At 42.2% G+C, this 22029-nt stretch overlaps 1 protein-coding gene across 2 annotated transcripts in view; it reads right to left on the reverse strand.

Moving 5' to 3' along the window:
- Positions 1-9511: 9511 nt before the first annotated feature.
- Positions 9512-22029, reverse strand: part of SYK (spleen associated tyrosine kinase) — a 34680-nt gene continuing 22162 nt past the window's right edge. For both annotated transcript variants that reach the window (XM_086628931.1, XM_086628930.1), the window contains 7 exons: positions 19093-19183; positions 18227-18404; positions 16728-16937; positions 16095-16284; positions 14582-14722; positions 14226-14338; positions 9512-10412 (listed from right to left, as the gene is read on the reverse strand). In XM_086628931.1, the coding sequence (XP_086485057.1) occupies positions 10340-10412; positions 14226-14338; positions 14582-14722; positions 16095-16284; positions 16728-16937; positions 18227-18404; positions 19093-19183 (996 nt within the window). In that variant the 3' untranslated portion in view covers positions 9512-10339. The remainder of the gene's footprint in view (positions 10413-14225; positions 14339-14581; positions 14723-16094; positions 16285-16727; positions 16938-18226; positions 18405-19092; positions 19184-22029) is intronic.

Below are 22029 nucleotides of genomic sequence, written 5' to 3' on the forward strand. Positions count from 1 at the left end.
TGGGTTACGTTTGATGGTTTCTGGTGGCAGACAGTCCAGAAGTGGTACCTGACCACACCCTGAAGATCACTCTTAGAGGGCATAGGCTGCAAGATGTACCACACTGTGGAGAGGGAAGGGGTACCACAATAACACCAGTTCCTTCTTTTTGCTTTCCCCTTCCCCCATGTTAAACCTTCTCACTTGTTCTCAGCACTTGGCATGGTCACTCATTACTGTTTCCCCAGGTTTCAGGATGCTGGCAGCTGGGAAAGAGTTTGTGCACTTGAGGAAAGCAAATAAAGAGCTGTGGTGAGGGAGATCGGGAGGGAGGGAAAGCCTATGCAGACCATAGCAGGTTCTCTGTACTCAGTAGGGCAATTTGCAAGCTCTGCCTTTAGCCAAATCCTTTCCCCAACTCCTCTCTCCTTTCCCCTCTGCCTCCCAGCCCCAATGCTGTGGTTGCTTATGAGATCTCTAGTCTAGTGTGGATGAGATCTGAAATCACAAGTGCTCGTGTTCTTCTTCCCTGGCATTTCAGCAGGCTGTTAGAACTAGCACGTCTCTTGTCCCTGCTGCTGGATCTGTTGCTGTGTGGCCAGTTTTGGGGTGCCCAGTGTAGGCACCCCTCCAAGACACACGGCTGGGCAGCAGAGGGCTGTGGGGGGCTCCTTGGTTGTGTGATTTGCTCTCAGCCCACTGAGGCTGCCTCCCCTGCTGAGAGCTTTCAGTCTCCTGGATTTAGCATTGTTGAGCTTTTAGGGATAACTGAAACAGGACCTCTGGGACAGTTTCCCCTGACATTATGGAGAATTACTTAGCTGTGCTATTCCAGTCCTGCAAGCCCTCATCATGAGCCATGACATGGGTACTCAAGGCACAACTTGATTGCTCAGAGCACGTTGCTCTTTGCCCCATAGCACTCACAAATGTTCTCCTTGCTGCCCTAGCCCCAGATAACATAGCAGTTGGGTGGATCTGGGAAGTAATGGATGCCACTCATTCACTCGCTTTCTCTTATGCTATCCTTACGTACCAACGACCTTTTAAGCCACTTTAAAAAAGATCCATTGTGCCCCTAGGTAACTCATGTGTGCAAAGTGCTTTGGTGACTCTGAGATATGTGACAGAAAGTCCTACAGAAAAGTGAGCAGGTGCATTGGGTGTAATTGGCAGAGTCTTGATAGCTGAGGACTGCAGGAGTGACCTGGGAGGAGGAGGTCACAGATCACCCTGTACTGGCCCACAGCCCGAGCAGGGATTGAGAAAAGAGATGCCACCAGCAAGTGTTGGAGCAAAGAAACCCTCTGAGCAGGGGCAGGCACACAGAAGACACCGGAGAAGGTATGATTGTAGAGGGAATATGACTGGTGGAGAAGGCCACACCAGATCAGTGCAGCAAAAAACAAGGACCAGCAGAAGAGAAACCTCAGCAGCTGACCCCAATCTCCTGCACTATCCACAGCGTTCTCGAAGGCACTGAAGGGATGGGAGACGAGGAAGGGGGCAGGAGAGGTGTCTAGGGGGAAGCTGATATATTTCCCCCAAGTCTTTGTTTAACTTAAATTAACTCTATCCCAGCAAAAACCAGGACACTTATCTTTATTTCTCAATACCAGAATTGATAATTTAAAGTTTATGTTAGTTGGCAATAAACTGTGAAATTTAGACTCAAGACCGCTTCTTTGACTGAGACAGTAGGAATGGGATATAGTGAAATGGAAAGAATAGCACTAGTACATGTGTAAAAAAACCCAGGCCCGATGCTTTCTTTTTAATTTTTATATTACTCAGATCTTTAAAACACATACTCAAGGTGGCTGTCCTCAGCAACCCTGTCTTGGTACATCGTGTCCTGTACAACAGCTTAAGCAAAGTACCTGTAAATTAAGAGATAACAGGATGTTGTACAAAAAAGAAAAGCTAAAACACTCAGTAAAACAATGACAGAGCATTCTGACACAGCTCTGCTTTTGGTGGCATAGCATTCCTTGTTTGAATATTGTCAGTAGGTAATTGCAACAAATATCAATATTTCAGAACTATGATTGTTATTCCTGATGTTTTTGCTTATTAGCTCCTGAAGTGGCTCTACTCACCTTGTTTCTCTTGAAATGCTCCAGCAAAAAGATAGCTGAGAGGCTGCAGGAATTTATGACAGTGCCCTGTACCCGGACACAGATCTTTAGCTGTTTTCTGTGCTTTGGTGTGTAAGTCATAGTCCCTTGGTCTTCACAGGATGATGGGCTGATTGGTTTCTTCCCCACATCATAGCACTTTGTGGGAGTGTAGCTGGTGCGTGTTACAGTGTAATCAAAGCTACGGGTTTGAGGTTCTCCCAGTATTTTCCACAACCCGTCACAATTAAATGCTTATTAATGCACGATGGGCAGTAACCAGCTGGATCCTGCTGATCCTTGGTGGCTAAGCAGAAAGATGTACTGGCTTCATGGGCCCAGCAGTGTACTACCACCAAAGAAAATAGTTTTCAGGCAAAAGATGCAGGTACCAGCAGTCTCACAGCTGCATCAGTGTCCAGGTTTGGCATGGCATCTGATGTCTCTATTCCTTCTAGCTGCAATTCAAACATCTTGAGACCTTTTCATTTTGGGGGAAAGGAAGACAAGAACTGCTCTCAATAACCAAGCAAACCTTGAGTATATTTCTTTGTTCAGGCCTCATCTTTCTTGTAATTAAATGACTCAAGAAATTGCCCACATACGGTTCTGCAAACAAACACAGGAATGTGTCGTATTATTAGCTTCTTGTATATATATATGTATATATAGCTGGCATGGAAAAAGCTGTGGGAGCTTTGGGAACAAACTGAGAGCTTTGTACTTGTGCTTGTGTAGTGTGAGTTCTGGTCTGCATTAACTCGGGTACAATGTGACACTGGAGGGTGAATTTCTGAGACGTGATTCAATCTGTGCTTCATCCTGTAATCTAACTTGTGTAGTACTCCAGCACCAACAAGAATCACTACTTGTCCTGCCTATTCCTTATAAGTAGAAACCACAAAAAGATGAGGAATGCCATGCTCACTCCCTATGGCAGCTACAGAGTGGACAGATAAAAAGGAAGTCCTGGTTGACTGCAGAGTTTAAAAATAGTACGTGATTACTGCATGCCCCTGGGGAAGCAGTAATACCAGTGGAAATAAGATTTTAAAATAGCCAAAGACATGCATGAATCATGACACAGTCAGCAACACATTTGCAGAAGGCAAGAAAGAGAGGGAAAAAAAAAAGTTTATGCTCGAAGTGCATTGAGAGCCTGAAAAAACTGAGACAATTCCTCAGTGCAAGGGGGAAGTCCTGTTACACCACTGTCATCTTATACTAAATATCTGTACCATTTTGTTTTTACTCTCTTAAAGAGGCCATATTATCCAGAAAAAACAGCCAGAGGTTAGGAGCCTTCCTCTTGCCAGTGGCTGAAGTTTATTGTGCATCACTTCTCTGCGCTGTCCTTTGACTGTTGGAGGGAGCATGAGGGCTTTGGAAGAGGGTCCACGGCTGGTGATCCTGTCGTAATTTAAGCCCTTGTTTACACAGCAGTCAGAACTAGGCCTGCGGAAGCTGCTAGAAATGTAACTGGACATATATAAACAGCCCAGTTTGGGGGATTTACTGGCAACAGTGGAAATCTTGCTGAATCAAAACGACATTGATAATCTAGGTGTTTATACCCAGCTATGGCTAAGATGTGTCATTACTGTGGAAAAACAGGGAAGCATTGGCTCCAAATTACACATCTGTTGGGAGAAGACTCATCAAACCAAGCCAAACAGTGAATGTACAACTGCTCCAAAGTAGAGTGGAAAAAATTGCCCTAAGTCCTGCTCTCTGGCAAGCTCAGTGATATTGTTTCTCGGGTGCACCTCTTTATGTATCCCTGCCCCCTGCAGCTGTTCCCCTCCGTGCAGTTTCCTTGCTATCATCTAGAAATACGACTCAAGACCAACATTAGCAATTCTTTGCCAGCTGGTCATTGCTTCAGGGTACTGGAGGTGGGACCTGATACACCAGTCAGATAGAAATCGTTTGGTAATATTGATCAAATCTGCACGCAAATTAGAATAAGATCTGAAGATACAGCTACAGTGGCTGTGTAATAAGAACTGAGGCAGTAGAACTGGGTGTTATTGCACACAAGTACGCAAGAATGACAAGAAACTACACGTACATGTGCGCGCGTGTGTGTGTGTGCAATATTATTAAAGCAAAATCTTCAAACTGTGCAAGAGATAGCTATGAAAGACCTCTGCTACCCATTCTGCAGTTCAGGCATGTCGTTATACTCTTGTCACTCTTGCTGTTCCTGAAACTGGCACAATTTCACTTTAACAAAGGCGGAAAAAGAAAGAACAGATGCTGATGTCAATGCAGTCACCCACCGGTGGCAATGTGGCAGGACAGACAAGTGTGTATCCGTGCAAAGTAACGCTTGTGCTGCAGTGTAGGCTGATGGCTCACACTATTTGCTCACACAAAGTATTGAACACTTCTTTGCAGAGTTGTTTCTCTTTTACTTTTTTTGTTGTTGTTGTTGCAGGTTGTATTTCTAACCCAACAGAGGCACGGAGAGCCTGGCATCCAGCTTACCGATGCACTCTCGCACAGGCTGTGCCAGGCGAGCAGCTGTAGCTGCACTCGTGTGGCAGGGGTACTCCTCCATGAGCACTTTGATACAGTTAAGCAAGGCCAGGACCTACCAGGCTCTTGCCTTGAGAGTTTAAGGCATTTGCGATGGTAGACAGATGTGGAGAGTTAATGACCTGTGCACGTTTATACCGGACTGGTCATTCAGGTGCTGTTCACATTTGAAGTTATGAATTTTAATGGACAGCAGTGTAACGCCTTCCCCAGCTGCCTCTTGTTTCCTCTGCTTCTCTGGTTACCGAGAAATGTGCACGTCTCCACTGCCTCAGGGAAGTAGTGGTTATACTTGGTGCAAAGTTAATTATATGCCAAGGAACACAGTGGGTATTCACTTCAATTAACACGTATATAATAGAAAAGAAAAAATATCCATTTGGAGGTTGATGCGCAGTGCTAGCCTGGCTTCAGAGACCTGTGGTTAGTTGGAGGACTGTTGTTTTCAGTCGGGTTTGCACTACATCGCTCTGACTTTTGTTTCACAGGAATCCATGGTGTAATGCAACCCTGAGAGAAGACACGTATGCCATAGGCTTGTCTCTTTTTTCCAGCACTATTAATCAATCTAATAGGAGATGATTTCTTTCCCCACACACTTGGTCTTTCTGATAGTCACTGCAAGCTCCACCCTCATTCCTCCCCTCCTTTTCCAGCTGCAAACCTTCACGGGTCACCTAGCTGCCCTGCTAAAGGTGTTTGGGTCTCAGTCCCCAGCTGCCCATAGTCACCGCAGGAGGCATTGGGCTGTTGAGTCTTGCCCATCAGCCCTACAAGCATCCTCTGCTATCACCGACCCTGTAAGCTGCCCCGGCGGAGAGAACCGGAGCCCAAGTGTGGTTGTGCCACTGTCTCACATCGCACCATGGCGTGTAGCACTGGAACACAGTGCTGGGGACTGGTGGTAGTGACTCTTGAAGTGGCTCTTTTCCATCTGAATCTGGGATCACTTTAAGTCCGATATTGTTTCACTTCACTGCTGTTTTTCTTCACTGTCAAGAACCAGACAGTGCATTTTTTGTTTCTCTTTTTTTTTTTTTTTTCTTCTTCTTCTTTTTCTGCATGACTTACAGGCTTTCTGTCCTCACTAAACTTAGGGCTGGTAATTACAACTGCTGGCTTGATGTTCCCCTGTACTATTCAACCCAGATGCCACCCTCACTCCCTTCTACGCTTGTGCGGGACACATTCGGTATCTTTCTGCATCTTCTGCCTGCTATCCCCCACTGCTGGTATCACTTAAAAGACATGGGGACACAGAGTCTCAGAAGTCTCCGTTAATCATCCACAGCTAGCCATATAAAACCAGCCACGACACAAATCATTGACGATTTGTCCTCGCATGGAACCTTGCCTCACAGCAAGCAGAAAATGGATGAACGAGTTCCCTCCACACGCCACAGGCACACCCACAGCCGGGGCGGAAGGGAGAGGGACAGAAGTGCTCGGACGAGTGCCTCGGTCCAACAGCGTTCCAGCACCGCCATCTCCTGGCAGGGCCGGGCCGCGCACGGCCCGGCTGCGCGGAGCCCTGCGCGTACGGCCCGGCTGCGCGGAGCCCTGCGCGCACGGCTCGGCGGGCGCAGGCTACTCTCAGGGCAGGTCTTTACCACGCCCGCAGTTCAGACTGTCCTGATTTCAGGTGTGAAAACTACAGGTATTTTCCATTGCCTGGTTAAAAGTCCCCTTTTTGCATAGAGTTCGAAGCACCTGGAGATTGTCCCAGGGTTTTTAACAAGTTTGGGTGGTTTTTTTTTGGGAAAAGGTGCATGATCCCCCGTTCTCTGAAAAAACTCCATGATTTTGTAGATACGAGCCCTAACCAAAGCTGCAGTTACGCTGTGTTTTTCTTCACAGAAATTTAACATGTTCTCACCTGCTCCTTCTTCTCCGAGTCACTCACACCAGCCTTCCCTTCCTCCACGCTGCATATTGCTACCCCTTAACTCCGCTGTGACAATTAATTGTGGGGCTACAACAGCCAAATGGCATTTCTGATAGGAGTCAATCTGAAAATAAAGACAACCAAATCCAGACAGCCAAAAGACAAAAGCCTCTTCGTATCAGTTGATGGTGCAGTCACACAAGTGGGAAGGTAGAACAATTAAGGCCAGATTTGCTCTGCAGGAAAACAACCACAGTAGTACGGCAACAGTCAGTCATTGACTGATCCCCCCACAAAGGCAAGTAAAGGCTTGAAGAGTTGTCTCCCCTTCGGCCTTTGCTGTTGATTTTTCAGATTCACATTCAGTCCCATCGAGCCTCTGCTTTTCTGAGGACTTGAGCTTGCAGCAAAGGATAAATGAAAGACTAAGGTCTCTGCTGTTCTGTCAGAACACCTAGAACAGTTGCCTGTGCCTTTGAGGGAGGCTCCACATGGCATAACATGACTTAAATGCTCTATACCTGATACCTGTAATGCAGAAATCCGTGGATAGCTGATACGCTGCACCAGCTCCTGACAGCTCTAACCTTCCAGATCCAGCACAGTATTGTTGAAAAGCAGCATCTTGGAAAGGCCTTGGTGTAATAACAACATGTACATTTTGGGAGATTTTCCTGCTAGCCCCAAATAGCTGCAAAAGCAGCCCAGGCTTCAGTGGGCTTATCTGTTGTGTCAGGTACCTTTCAGAGTCAATAGAGGAATCTCAATCTTCCACAACAATCACAGTAATTCAGTCAATATACACACTCTGCACAGCATCAGCATTTTTAAGAAACGGTTTAGGCTGGCTGGCAACTAACGCCACACAGCCGCTCGCTCACTCTCCCCCACTCCCAGGGGATGGGAAGAGAATTAAAGGGGAAAAGGGAGAGATCTGTGCACTGAGATAAGAACAATTTAATACTACTACTAATATATGACTACATATATATGTATAATGATAATAATATACACAAACATGTGATACACAGTGTAATTGCTCAGCACCCGCTGACCGAGGCCTGTCCTGTCCTGAACTAATGATCCCAAAATAGATAAGTTCCGACACTGCAATTCCAGATAAGCGAAAGGCCTGAAAGGGAGCAAGAGAGAGACAGCATTCCGAGTTCCACAATGAGAGCCCTCGGAAAAGCAAAAGCCCTTCTTTCCTGTTAACCCTCATCTATATACTGGGCATGGTGTTGCACGATATGGAACACTTTATTGGCCAGTTTGGCCCTCAATCCTAAGTCTAAGTTCAAATCATAAGGGCAGTTGTGGACCCTTCGTCCTGCCATGCTCCCCCCTCAGCCTCTTGTGCTCCTGCTCCTTGGCAAAACATGAGAAGCTGAAGAGTCCTTGATGTCTCAGTGCCAACTATAAACATCAGTGCCCTGTCGACATTCTTCTCATAACAAATCCCGAACTAAATCCAAAACACAGAGCTCTTCTAGCTGCTAAAATGAAAAACTAACTCTGTCCCAGCTGAAACCAGGACACTTGTTAACACAGCGTATTTTGTAAAACAGTGTCTTTAATTTCAATTTTAAAACCTAATCCATTTATTTTGAAACACTTTATATTCTCATTATAAACTTTTATTACATAATAGTGAAGTTAAAAATAATCAAGTAACACCAGAAAGTGACATTCACTCAGAAGAGAGGGGAAGAAATATTCCTCCAGTTTTGTTGCATCAGATAACACTTTCCAGAGGAGAGAGAGAGAGTGAGAAAGATAGAGAGAGGTATCTCAGAGAGATATCCATCTATATATATATATATATATTTCTCTGGGAAATTGAGTACTGTCACTCGCTGGCTAGTAGAGATTTGTGCAATTTGTTTATAATTAATATCCCCATGAATGTACTAATTGTACATGTAGAGCTAACAATTTCTCTGCAACAAGATTAAAACAACAAAACACCTACATATAACTATGGCTAACTTCTACACGAGCTGTTCTTGTAGAAAAATGTTTCTTAAAAATAAAACAAAAATTAAATCATCTTCAATATGTCATGTTTGGTCACATTTGAAACATGGTCTATTGCACTCAGTATCTTTCAGTAGCATGTGCTTTCTGAAGTGTCTTGCACTGAACACCCAAGATTAAACTACCAAAAATAGTCTGGTATTTTTTGAAAAATAGACCATAAACTTAGTGAAGAGAAATAAAAATGTTGCAGTAACTTCTACATTTGTTTATAGTTATCTCTTTTATCAAAATTATTTCACACTTTCTCACTGAAAATGCCCAATTTCTTTGCTAGAGAAAAAAAAAATCACTGCATCTCTAAGAATACCCAGTTCACACAACAATTAAACATGTATGTTCTAACTAGTCATATGCAATAAATATATCGAACTCTAAATCTTATTCTTTATATTCTTCTAAAATGTCTATATCTAGTAGATGCAATGTATGTAGACTCCTGAGATATACGTAAATGCCAGTAAAGTAGCTGCTTGTGAGGAATAAGTGATAGAAATTTTGATATCTATAATATTTAAAATTACATCAAGCAAACAAAGCATAAGAGTGAAAACAGAAACAGAAGTTCTTACATTATTTGTTTTTACCATTGCTAAACTTGCACATTAATGGAGATACATGGAGCATTACAAAAGAGTGGTAAGACAAATACCTTTTCCTGAGATGCTCACAGGGATTAATAACAGGAGAAATACTAAAGAGCAGACAAAAGTAAACTTGGTGTCCACATGCCTGTTTTAAAACATTTGAGCTAGGAGTGAAACTTAGCTTTAGAGGCAATAAGCTGTGGTGAATTCTCACAAATGCTTTTCAAGAAAGATTTGAAAAAGATAGAAACGATTGCTGCTCAAAACATAACACAAGGAAATTTGGTATACCCAAAGAAATACATGGAAGAGATATCTCTGGAGAAAGCTGAAACAGCACAGAGAAAGAAAGGTGCTGCTCCGTCACCTTTCACTGTGCAGCTGTCTTTTCAGGAATGCAGTGATGGAGCTTGTGTTAAAACCCAGAATCATTGTCTTAGCTGCTGATACCTTTTGTTCCAAGATGAGAGCAAGCCCCTGAGTTCCCAGGTTTCACCAGGGAAAAAATAGCTCCCTGAGGGACAGCTGGGCTTCCACATGAGATGAGCAACAAGAGAAGTCGGTCACATTTAAAGGAGATGATGATGTTAGAAGCTCACACCTCCCAGCTCCCCTCTGCCTACTTTACTACTGAGAAGAATACGATTTGGTTTTAAAGGGGCTTGGGGGTAAAATCAAACACGCTGTCAGTCAAAGCAACTGACACACTTTCACAGTGAATTTCCTTCACAGCGAGAAACGTTTATGCTATTTGTCCTTGGGGAGGGGAAGGCTGGAACAACTCTTAATGCATTTGAGGGCTAAGAATATTAATAACAAGAATCTAAATTCCAATTCACATTGACATACAAGAGAGGAAGAGGGCTGAAAGACATTAAATAGGTTTTACATAACCGCAACATGCAATGCCAATGAAGCTGTAAATAAGACGAAATGGAATGTAGCAAAAGTATAAGCATCTGCTCTGACGTCCTTGCTGCTTGCTTTGGGGCCTCTCCACTTCCAACACTCTATTTCGGGGCTGGATATTGCGCAGAAGGCAAGAAAAGGCACCCCCACAGACACAGGGCTTAGCTCTGAGCTTCGCAGGGTGAAAGCGGCAGTACAAAAATCAAAGTCACTTGGTTTTGGAAACTGAACTGCTTCTCAGAGGGTGCTGGCTGGAGGCAAGGAAGCTGCTGTTCTTCACACTGTTAGTGGGAAATGTCGTAATAGTAGTTACGTAATCTCAGCTCGACTGCCACAAATCCTGGTCGGTCATCAACACTGTGGAAAGATGACAAGTATCACTGTGTAGGAAGGAGGAAGCTGGAAAAGTGTGGGCATAGTAATGCTTGGGACTTTACCTCAGTGGTAGCTCTTTTAAAGCTGCTCACAATATTTTAAGGCTACCAAAATGATGCTACAAAACAAATATCAAGTGGCACTTGTCACTACAGAACATCCAGTCAGTGGATTTACTATCCTGCCTGTTACTTTGTGATTGGTGGAGGTACTACAAGAAAGGAATGGTAAATCAGCTCCACTTCATTTTCTACTTCATTTACTTCAGTAATAAACTAGAGAAAAGAATATTTACAGTGCAATATCTGCCTTACAATGGGTACTACAGTCATACAGAGTGGCTTAGCACCACTGAGAGGAGCCTATGCACACACTATATGGCTGTACTGTCTTTCTTTCCTCTATATCTGCAACTCTTTGTTGATTTGGGAGAAAATTAAACTGACAACAAGACCTCACAATAATACATTTCGTATTGAGATACTTACACTGCCTGACTTGAGCCGTCTTTTTACATTTTCTCCTTTCTGCTATTAAAGATATTTGAGTACAGACAAATAAAAAGCAGCATGCTTTATGATATGCTTATTAATCATAACAAAAAAATCATAGAATCATAGAATGGCTTGGGTTGGAAGGGACCTTAAAGATCAGCTAGTTCCAACCCTCCTGCCATAGGCAGGGACACCTTCGACTAGATCGAGCTGCTTAAAGCCTCACCCAACCTGGCCTTGAACACTTCCAGGGATGGGGCATCCACAACTTCTCTGGGCAACCTGTTCCAGTGTTTCACCACCCTCATTGTAAAATATTTTTTCCTTATATCTAATCTAAATCTTCCCTCTTTCAGTTTAAAGCCATTGCCCCTTGTCCTATCAATACATCCCCTTGCAAAAAGTCCCTCTCCAGCTTTCTTGTAGGTCCCTTTAGGTACTGGAAGGCTGATAGAAGGTCTCCCTGGAGCCCTTTCTTCTCTGGGCTGAACAAGCCCAACTCTCTCAGCCTGTCTTCATAGGAGAGGTGCTCCAGCCCTCGGATCATCTTCTTGGCCCTCCTCTGGACTCACTCCATGTCTTTCTTGTGCTGGGTACTTCAGAGCTGAACACAGTATTCCAGGTGGGGTCTCACGAGGGCAGAGTAGAGGGGCAGAATCACTTCCCTCGACCTGCTGGCCACACTTCTTTGGATGCAGCCCAGGATACGGTTGGCTTTCTGGGCTGCCAGCAAACATTGCCGGCTCATGTTGAGCTTCTCATCAACCAACATCCACAAGTCCTTCTCCTCAGGGCTGCTCTCAATCTGCCCAGCGTGTACTTGTGCTTGGGATTGCCCCGACCCACGTGCAGGACCTTGCACTTGGCCTTGTTGAACTTCATGAGGTTCTCACAGGCCCACCTCTCCATCCTGTCAAGGTCCCTCTGAATGGCATCCCTTCCCTCCAGCGTGTTGACCACACCACACAGCTTGGTGTCACCTGCAAACTTGCTGAGGGTGCACTCGATCCCACTGTCCATGTCGCCAACAAAGATGTTAAACAGCACCAGTCCCAATACTGACCCCTGAGGAATGCCAGTCGTCACTGGTCTCCACTTGGACATCAAGCCGTTGACCGCAACTCTTTCAGTGCGACCATCCAGCCAGTTCCTTATCCACCAAGTGGTCCATTTGTCAAATCCACGTCTCTCCAATATAGAGACAAGGATGTCATGTGTAACAGTGTCAAATGCTTTGGACAAGTCCAGGTAGATGACATCAGTTGCTCTTCCCTTATCCACCAATACTGTAATGCTGTCATAGAAGGCCACCAAATTTGGCAGGCACAATTTGCCCTTAGTGAAGCCAAGCTGGCTGTCACCAATGACTTCTTTTTTCCCCATGTGCTTTAGCACAGTTTCCAGTAGGATCTGCTCCATGATCTTGCTGGACACGGAAGTGAGACTGACTGGGCCACAGTTCATGGGTTTTCCTTTTTTCCCTTTTGAAAAATGGGGGCTATGTTTCCCCTTTTCCATTCAGTGGGAACTTCACTGAACTGCCTTGACTTCTCAAATATGATGGATAGTGGCTTAGCAACTTCATCTGCCAGTTCCCTCAGGACCCGCAGATGCACCTCATCAGGTCCCATGGACTTGTGCATCTTCAGGTTCTTTAGATGGTGTTGAACCTGATCTTCTCCTACAGTGGGCGGTTCCTTCATTCTCCCAGTCCCTGCCTTTACCTTCTGCGACTTCGACATCTAGAGCACTTGCCAGTGAAGGCTGAGGCAAGGAAGTTGCTGAGTACCTCAGGCTTCTCCATATCCTGGGTAATCAGGTCTCCCATTTCCTCCTGGAGAGGGCCCACATTTTCTCTAGTCCTCCTTTTATCACCAAAGTACCTACAGAAGCTTTTCTTGTTGCCCTTGATGTCCCTGGCCAGATTTAATTCTATCAAGGCTTTAGCTTTCCTAACCTGATCCCTGGTTGCTCAGACAATCTCTCTGTATTCTTCCCAGGCTACCTGTCCTTGCTTCCACCCTCTGTAGGCCTCCTTTCAGTGTTTGATTTTGTCCAGTAGCTCCTTGCTCACCCATGCAGGCCTCCTGGCGTTTTTCTCAACTTCCTCTTTGTTGGGATGCACTGCTCATGAGCTTGGAGGAGGTGATCCTTGAATATTAACCAGCTTTCTTGGGCCCCTTTTCTCTCCAGGACTTTCTCCCACGGTACTCTATCAAGCAGGTCCCTGAGGAGGCTGAAGTCTTCTCTCCTGAAACCCAGGTCAGTGATCTTCCTGAGCGCCCTCTTTGCCACCCTAAGGATCTTGAACTCCACCATTTCACGGTCACTAAATGATCTCTTTCACTCTAGAACTGCTACAGCATTCTTTGAGTCAAACCAAAATACAGAAATTATTTTATGGCTCCACCTTCTTTCTAGAGTTCTAGGGGTAAATAAAACTGACAAAGAAGCAAGGTACCTAGAAGTGAAGTACCACAGCTCCTTAAATGGAGTCCAGAGACCTTGGCTGGACACACGTATTCTCCAGATGGTGAATTGGAAGAATAAGTGACATTACAGTAGACTTTGGGTGCTTTATGGAGCCCTTCCTACAGCTAAAAGTAACTTACACAAAATAATTTCAAATAACCAATCATAAAACATTTTAAATACATTTTTGCAATGTAGTAATCTTTCTTTTTTTTTTCTTCTCTATATTTCATAATTCTAACTTCTGAATTGTTATCAATCAGAAAAAATGTTTCTGACATATTGGGTATGATCGGAAAAGATGTGTCGCCTCTTACTAGTAGGAAGTCATTGTGGGATCCAATCTGAGTATATTCAGAAATGAGAGAAGAGAAAAATAGGTCAAAACAATTAATTATTGAGGAATAGAATGAACAATTTGGCAATATGATTTCAAAAATTCAGTAAAGAAAAAGTCTTGGCAATGAAAATAAGACAAAATACAATACAAAGTGAAGCAAAAATATTTGCTTAATTTCAAACTTTCTTTTAAAAATACATCAGACTGACCTTTTGTGGAATGACTTGGTTTATATGATACTCTTATTTTTTGTATTTAGCTGTTCCAGCTAAAGCAGTTGTGCAAAATCAGCTGCCTGTAGTACACTCAATAACTCAAATAATTTTGACTTTAAAGTGCAACAGACTCCTTAGTTTTGGAAGTTGTAAGGTAAACATCAGCTGAAATGATGTATTTTGAAATACCCTTCCCGCTCCACCCTTTCTGGCTATTAACTAAATAGATTAAAACATACTTCTGTGACAAGAGAGAGCATCACATCACACTCACTTGTATGTCCAACACAATTTCATTAGATCATAGACTTCTGTTGGACAGACTTCAGGACGTTCCATTCTTTCTCCTCTTTCAATCATCTGTGCAACTTCACCACCTTTCATTCCCTGGAACAGGGTGACCACAACAGTCATTTGCATCACAAATGTTTACAGCACACACGTTAGTATAAAAACAAACAGAGGCCTGGAGTTGATTTTTGGGCTATTCTTTGACTCATTTTTTTGCAACAGATGGGGCGCTAAGGCCTGCTTTGACCTGCAATAATCCTTTTTTAGGTAGCAAAAGGCATTGGTTCAAATTTGCTCTAAATTTTTACAGAAAAAAAATTGCCAGATAGAACTACTCACCTTATATGGTTTTTGCCCATAAGAGAAAGCTTCCCACATTAAAACCCCAAAGCTCCAGACATCACTTTTGCTAGAAAATTTGTAGAAATTCATGCATTCTGGAGCATACCACTTGACGGGCCATTTTCCATGACTTTGTGCCTAAAATAAGTCATAACAGAAAGGAAAAAGGCTAGAGACAGCAATAAGTAGTAAACAACACCAGAATTCATCCAAGCCAAGTTAACTTAGATTTGCACACATTTGTACTAAGCACCATAACATTTCTGATGCAGTTGGCTTTAGAGATAATGGGTAGCAGCTTCTTCATAAGTGTTACAAAATTGTTCCTAATCTTCCACGTTCAAAATAATGCACTGAAACAAAATTTACGGTAAAGCAAAGCTTAGCTAAATGGCCTGGAGTCATGTTTTTAGTGGCATTTAATTTAAAGCTGCTCTTTAAAAGTAAGATTTTTCATCTAGACTCTCCACAGAGGGTAGGAGACACACACCCAGCTACACTGAGGTTCATTATTACTTGAAGTAGATGCTTCATTTCAAAGCACAGCAACCACCTTGTGGAAGACTGCAGTTTGATTAAATTATTCCATAACACTGTGCTATGACAATGCAAGTGACAAGCTATTCCAGCACAGTGCTGGATCTAGTGAAAGAACTCCACTGCATTTTGTGGAGCTGTAAAGGGAATGGGCCTTTGATACCAATTCCCAAACCTCTAACAAGCAGCTATGGCTAGACTAGTGGCAGTGATCTAAGATGTTACTGCCTTTCCTGGCAGCAGTTCCTATTCCCATAGGATGGTCATCAGAAGGGAGTATGTGCTTGTCCCTCCTCTGCAGCGTTTCATGGTCTGGTTTATTAGTTTTAAACAGCTGATGAAAGGGAAAAGGCAGAAGGAAGAGATAATTTGAACTGTGAGAGCAATGTGTCAGAAAAAAAGATGCAGACACGATCAGAGCCTTTGTCTCCCACGGATGTTTTTACCTTACTACATGTGGCAGTTATTTCAGCTCCTTTACCTGTACAGAGATCCAATGCATTTAAAACCAAGCTAAACAAATTTTACTTAGATCAAAATATTATTTACCAATGGCGTTCTTTCAAAAAACTCACCAAACTCAGTTCTGTTAGTCAATAATACAGTGCGCCAGCCTAAATTTTCCTTGGACATGGTAAAAACTGTAAGTGCCCAAAAGTTCATGTCTGCAGTAGACATTTTCCCTCTTTTATATACAGAGGTATCCCATTTCCACCATAAATTTCAATCTTTTAATGACAAGTTTACCCAAAGTAAATGAAAGAAGTAAGCAAATAAACGAAGAAGGGACTAGCTTTTTCCTCCCTACACATCTCTACACATACATGTTGATCATGCATTTTGAAAATTAGTGATCTACTATCAGGCTATAAAATTATGGATGATACACATTATTTGCAATTTTCAACTTTTTAAAACAGCCAAAAATAACCTTTTTAAACTATGCTACTTTCATCTCTTGCGTAAACCTTACCTTATAATAATTTTCATCGGCACTAAGAGCTTTAGAAAGTCCAAAGTCACTAATTTTGGCATAATGTTGGGTGACTAATAGCACGTTCCTTGCAGCCAGATCTCTATGAACAAAGTTATTCTCCTCCAGGTATTTCATCCCCATGGAAACCTGATGTACCAGCTCTGTTATATTCTTCTCCGTGACATGTCTGCAAATCATAATTGAATTTTTAAGAGGTCAGGAGTTCATTTTCATCACTTTTCATGGAGTTCAAATATAAATCTTTATTATGAACTTCCCCACATCATACTACAAACCTTATCCACTTATGTTTAGCTATGCTTTAATTGGAACAGCAGCATAAGAATAAACTGAGCAAGATGATGTGTGGTCATACCAATAAATGAGCAATTGAAGAACATCTGAAAATTCTTCCATTTATTCAAAATGCACTATTTTACCAGAAATTTTTGACACTTAGGAGACATGTACAAGATAATCATGTCCCAGTGAAGAGTGACTACAATAACTAATTATTACATTAACAACATGTAAATTTAAAATTGCTCTTAAAGAAAAAAAAAAAAAAGGACCTGTATATTTTTTCCCCCTTTGGATAAATCCTGTGAAACAGAATCAAAGCTTACATACCTATTTTTTTGCAAAAATTTGTTCAATGGCCCAAGTTCAGCCATTTCCATTACTAACATCCAGGCCTCAGCTTCACATATGCCTATCATTCGGACAATATATGGGTTATCCAGTTGCTGCATTACATTTGCTTCTCTCAGTAATTCATCCTTTACAGCTGGATCATTACTCTCGTTCTTAAGAATTTTTACAGCCACTGGCTTGGCACCCCTACAAAAAAGAATCCATTTCTGGGATTAGTTGCTGAAGAATCTGTGTGCAAATGCACACAGTCTCCATTTGATGTTTCTGTGCACATAATACAAACTGTGATAAAAGACAGGATTGACATTTAGAGGGGAAAAAACCTGATTGTAATAGGAACATCTCTCTGTCAAATGCTCAGAAGACAGCTAAGCAAAAAAGAGAGAATGGAAAGAACCTGAGAAAATGATAAATAGTCATAAAAACGTCTTAACCAGCCTGAAAACAAATGTACTGGACAAAATTTTCTTGCCCATTCTGGCAAGAATGCCATAAAGCTTTTCTGATAAAAAAAGCTATAAAGGCCTTCCTAAGCACTGAGATGTTTTGGGGGTAAGACTAGAACATGCAGCACTGCAAGGCCCCAGGGCAGTGCTCTGAAATCCTGAGAAACTAAGCCTACTCCTGCAACCTTCAGCTCACACAACTAAGTGACAGAGTCAGTGATGAGATCAACAGAGCTCAAGTGTGAAACAAGATTAGCAAACACAGAAGCTGGGGCCACAGCCCTTTGAATGCCCTCAGACTGTACTGGAAAAAGGAATGTCTTTCCTGGCTCTTAAAACCTTGGTTAAAGAAACGCCTCCACCTTTGACTGGTGAAAGCGTATACATAATCATCCTATGCACTTAAACAACACACTGGTAATATTTTACTATGAAAAATGCACGAACAGTCAGGTGCTCCCACTTCTTATGATATAAACAGGGTCTGTTCCTACTGCCATTACAGAATAAAAGAGGTCACAAGATGTTCTGTCTTTTTGAAAATCAACATTCCAGCTTCATGAAACAGGTATTTATCATAATTATTCTAGGTGAAAATCTCTTTGCTACAGGAAAACTGTCCATGGCACTCGAGACTATCTCTCAAAGATGTTGTGCAGATGTGAAATTCTGAGTACCATGACTGCCCGTACAAACTATGGAGGAAGGCAGTGGACTTCCTGTTCTAGTATCCCTGATAGGAGAGAAAATAGTCATACGAGGCACTTCCCCACTTTACAGACAAGATAATGGCTGGGATGTGACTATGCTGCAGGCAAAGAGGTGTCTGCAAACAGAAGAAAAGAAAATGAGTGTACAGAAAATAAGTGTATGAGTGTGGGAACAAAGAGAGAAACCAGTGTATGTTAGCCCAAATTACTTAGGTGCAGTCTGTCACCCCAAATGACATGCAAAGATATTGTTGCTCTGAAAAATAAAGGCCAAAGCTTTTACATATTAGACACCATGAAAATAGAAGGAAACACTTACTTTTTCATCTTATAGAACCCTTTCTTTACAGTACCAAAGTTGCCAGAACCAAGTTCTCCTTCCTCCAAGGTTAACAATTTCCTGTCAAGAGTGACATTTTTTGGTTTCATTTCATCTGGATCAGCGTATGGACTTTCATAGACCTCAGTATCCATGGGTAAGGCCTCTCTCTGGTCACCTGCAGTTCAGTCAATGAAAAAATTAGACATTATGTGAGACATTTCTGCTGCCACAGCTACTATAGTCACACTTTCTGTGTTCAGGTTCATCAATGTGTTTGACTTATGAGGGCACTATAAAGAAATCACTTGCAGTCCAGTTACAGGCACTTTAGAAACCCCCAAAAGAGAGTGACCTCTACCTCGTGACATGCTCTAACTATTGACCATCTGTGTAATGTGAAACTAGGAGGTTCCTTGACAGAAGGAGGGTTGCAGGCTGGCCGTTCTCCTTAGTACTTCCCATGTGCTACCTCAGACAATTCTTCTCTCAGAATGCTGCCTTATATTTAGTTCATTCTTAAGAGATCCAACCTTAATTGCATTTTACAGAAAGCCTGAGCACCAACTTGCCACGGTGGATGCAACAGGGCACAATTCTTTTTATGAAGTGCAAGGATGCAGCTTTTAGAGTCAAGGAAGTAATCATTTTTCACTTCAACACGGAAAAAGGAATTTCTATTAAAAGACTTTTATTACGGATGATGACATTGGGCAGTTTCAGCTGCTACGCTTGAGCTATGATAGTGGCTATACCAATACACAGCATGTTGCAAAATATATGCAAGAAAAAAGATGTATGGGTTGAGGAGAGATCTCTGGCATAAAGAAGGAAATTGTATTAATGACATAAATCATTCTACCTACCTCTTTCTGCTCCTGTAAGACCTCTGTTCCTTTGCAGCACATAAGGATTAAAAGGCGCTTCATCAGGTGGGTGGCCAATAGTTGACTGGAGCTGTAGCACACAAAGTTTTTATATTTAGCAATGAATAGGTGAGTTAAATCCATATTATTTCCCCCAAAGATTATGCATAATGATTGCAAGGGACACACAGGTGAGAATCAGAAAGTAAGAAAGGGATCCAACAAAGTCTATTTTATTTTGGAGATTATTGCTTGATTAAGTATGCAGGTCAAATGAAACACATACTGCTAAAGCATAAAAAGTTATTGCAAATATTTCAGAGCATTTGATCGGACAGAATTAACTGGAATGGGTCATGCACAAATCTTATTCTGCAGATATTAAATTTACATGGTCTTTTCAAATCAGCCTTGTAACACAAGTAGTCATAAGGATTTCTCTTTAATCTGTCCTTCCTCCCTCTCCAAGTTATCTCTCTCTATATCTAGGCCATAGAGAAATTCCTAGCATAAATGAAAACAAAAACTACTTCCCTGTTTCTCTTGTGGATGTTATAGAGTGACACCACTTGGAATAAACTGGGGTAAAAAGTAATTATTTTAATAGGCTTGTGTAACATCATGGACAAATATCATGGACCAGATACTAGGCCAGTCTGGCTGCTCTAAGAAGGGGGAGAAAATGACCTAATTCTTACTGTACTGGAACATCTGGTTCAAATACAATCCCTCTGCCTTTACTCTTTGTCAGAGGAATACTATGGAGCACACAAACCACCCCAGCAGAAACACAGTGTGTTCTGGAGCTCTTAGCTGAAGGATGAGTCTGGCACAATAAAGATAGATGACGGAAACTTATAATCTGCTCTCTTCTGTCTGTGAACTGTCAGGAACGAGGAATTACATAACTTACTTCTGCAGTTTAGTACCTTTTCTTTCTCAATGTAGAAATTCTACTCTACTCATGAGTGACCTCACTCCCCTAAGAGAGTGTTTTAAAACCAGAAACATGCAAACATCAACACAAGTTTGCTCAGCTCGAATAGGAAACAAAGGTATATTGTACTTGCGAAACACTGGATAAGGCTATTTTGCAAATATTTGAGTATATATTTCTTTTTAATAACTGAAGCTTTCAGTAGCATAACTTTCTGCCTGAAACAGTTGTGGTGTTCAAGTAAAGAGAAACAGAGCTTGAGAAATGTCCAGGAGTGAATTATTTGGTGCAATAGAAGTTTTATCACTTGGAAACTGCATTTTGTAGGGAAAACACCTGACCTGGGTGGTACAGACCTTTAAATCATATTGAAGTGATCTGCCCAGCTGGACGAGGCAGAAAAGGTTTCACTACACAGATTTTACAGCAAACCCCGAGTAGGAGGCCAACACTCAGCAAGATTCTGGCCTAGTGGGATGAGCACAGTGGCATCAGGGATGGTAAGTGTAATGTTTCTGACTTGAGCTGCTCAGTCTTGTGCAGCAGAGTTGAAAGGTCATTTGCTATCAGGGCAAGCCACAAGAGCCCTGAGATGGTTCTGAGAAAGGTCAGGGACCAAACTGACCTGCCAGTCTCAAGAACAAGGAGGCAAATGAACGGTACAAAACAAGATCCTCAGCTCTAGTTTTGTTTTTCTAGCCTGGCACACCTTGCCAGGTCTACAAGTTAAGAACTGTACTTCCAAGATCTACATCACTGTATTTCACACACAGGCCATTCACTAACCCAAAAAACCTCACTAAGATTGGAACTCAATCGTAAACCTCTCAAGTGAAGGGCTGGCAGTTTCATTGTGAACACTTAGGACAGTCTTTCCCTACACTATGTCAGGATATATAGGGAAATGCTTACGTTCAGTCAAAAATATTAATCATCTTTGCAAAGCAAAAACAAATCAGATGGAATTATACTTACTGACACCCCAGTGATTTTAGTTTGTGCATTTCATATATCCTGTATTGCTTCAGAACACATCAAGATTACTTAGGGTTTTTTTATCTTATTGTTAGTTACTATGACTCATTCAGTATTACTACTAAGAAGCGATTATAGTTTCACTGGATAGCTTCCTGGATGTATTCTTGCTTCCTACTTTAACTGTATTTATACTTTAAAAGGGAGATCATTTTACATTCCAAAAGGTAATTGGAATCAATTAACTGAGTAGATACAAAGCAATATGGACTGACATTAATACCTATTGCTAAACAGACACAACTACAAAGGAAGCAGGTGCAATTTGTCACATTGCATGGATTTTATAGAAGCCTCTGGTTAACACTTCTTGGCCAAGGGCTCCAAAAGTAGAGTGGGAAAAAAAGAATAAATATATGGTGACTACCTAAGAAAGGGACTGAGATGGTGAGTCTTCAGTGGCAGTTTCCAGGATACCGGAAGGAAAGCTCGGAAATATTGAGGAATGATAGAATCACAGTTTCAAAGGGTACCTTTTGTGTACTTGAACCTTAAACCAATCTTTCTGATAGAAATGCAAAGCGTTCAGAAAATGACATCTAGAAGAGACTGCATTGCTCTGGGACTCCTTTGCTTTTTGAAAGCTTTGACAGGACTATCAATTGTCCTCTGTTCACTGTGGAGAGTACCTCAGCTGTGCATCAAAAAGTGTGATGGGAATGTCTCAACCCAAGCCTTGAAATGTTCCACAGCACAACCCTCACTTAAAACACTGAAACCTTTTCTGTAGTCACAATTAGGTAAAGTCATATGGGTGTAGATGTAGCTCCAAGCTAACCAATGAAGCACGGCAGCTCCATTTTCTTTCTTTCCACAAAGAGTCAAGTGCTGAATAGAACTTGTGTAGCTGCTATTACATAATGAGGAATATAAATTCAGCCCACAGAAGGGTACCGCTTCAGCAGATCTTCCTCATTTTTACATGAGTAAAAAGATGGTGCATCACTCTTCCTCATTGCAACCCA

The sequence above is a fragment of the Tauraco erythrolophus genome, chromosome Z, assembly GCF_009769465.1.
Source record: "Tauraco erythrolophus isolate bTauEry1 chromosome Z, bTauEry1.pri, whole genome shotgun sequence".
NCBI classification, from domain to species: domain Eukaryota; kingdom Metazoa; phylum Chordata; class Aves; order Musophagiformes; family Musophagidae; genus Tauraco; species Tauraco erythrolophus.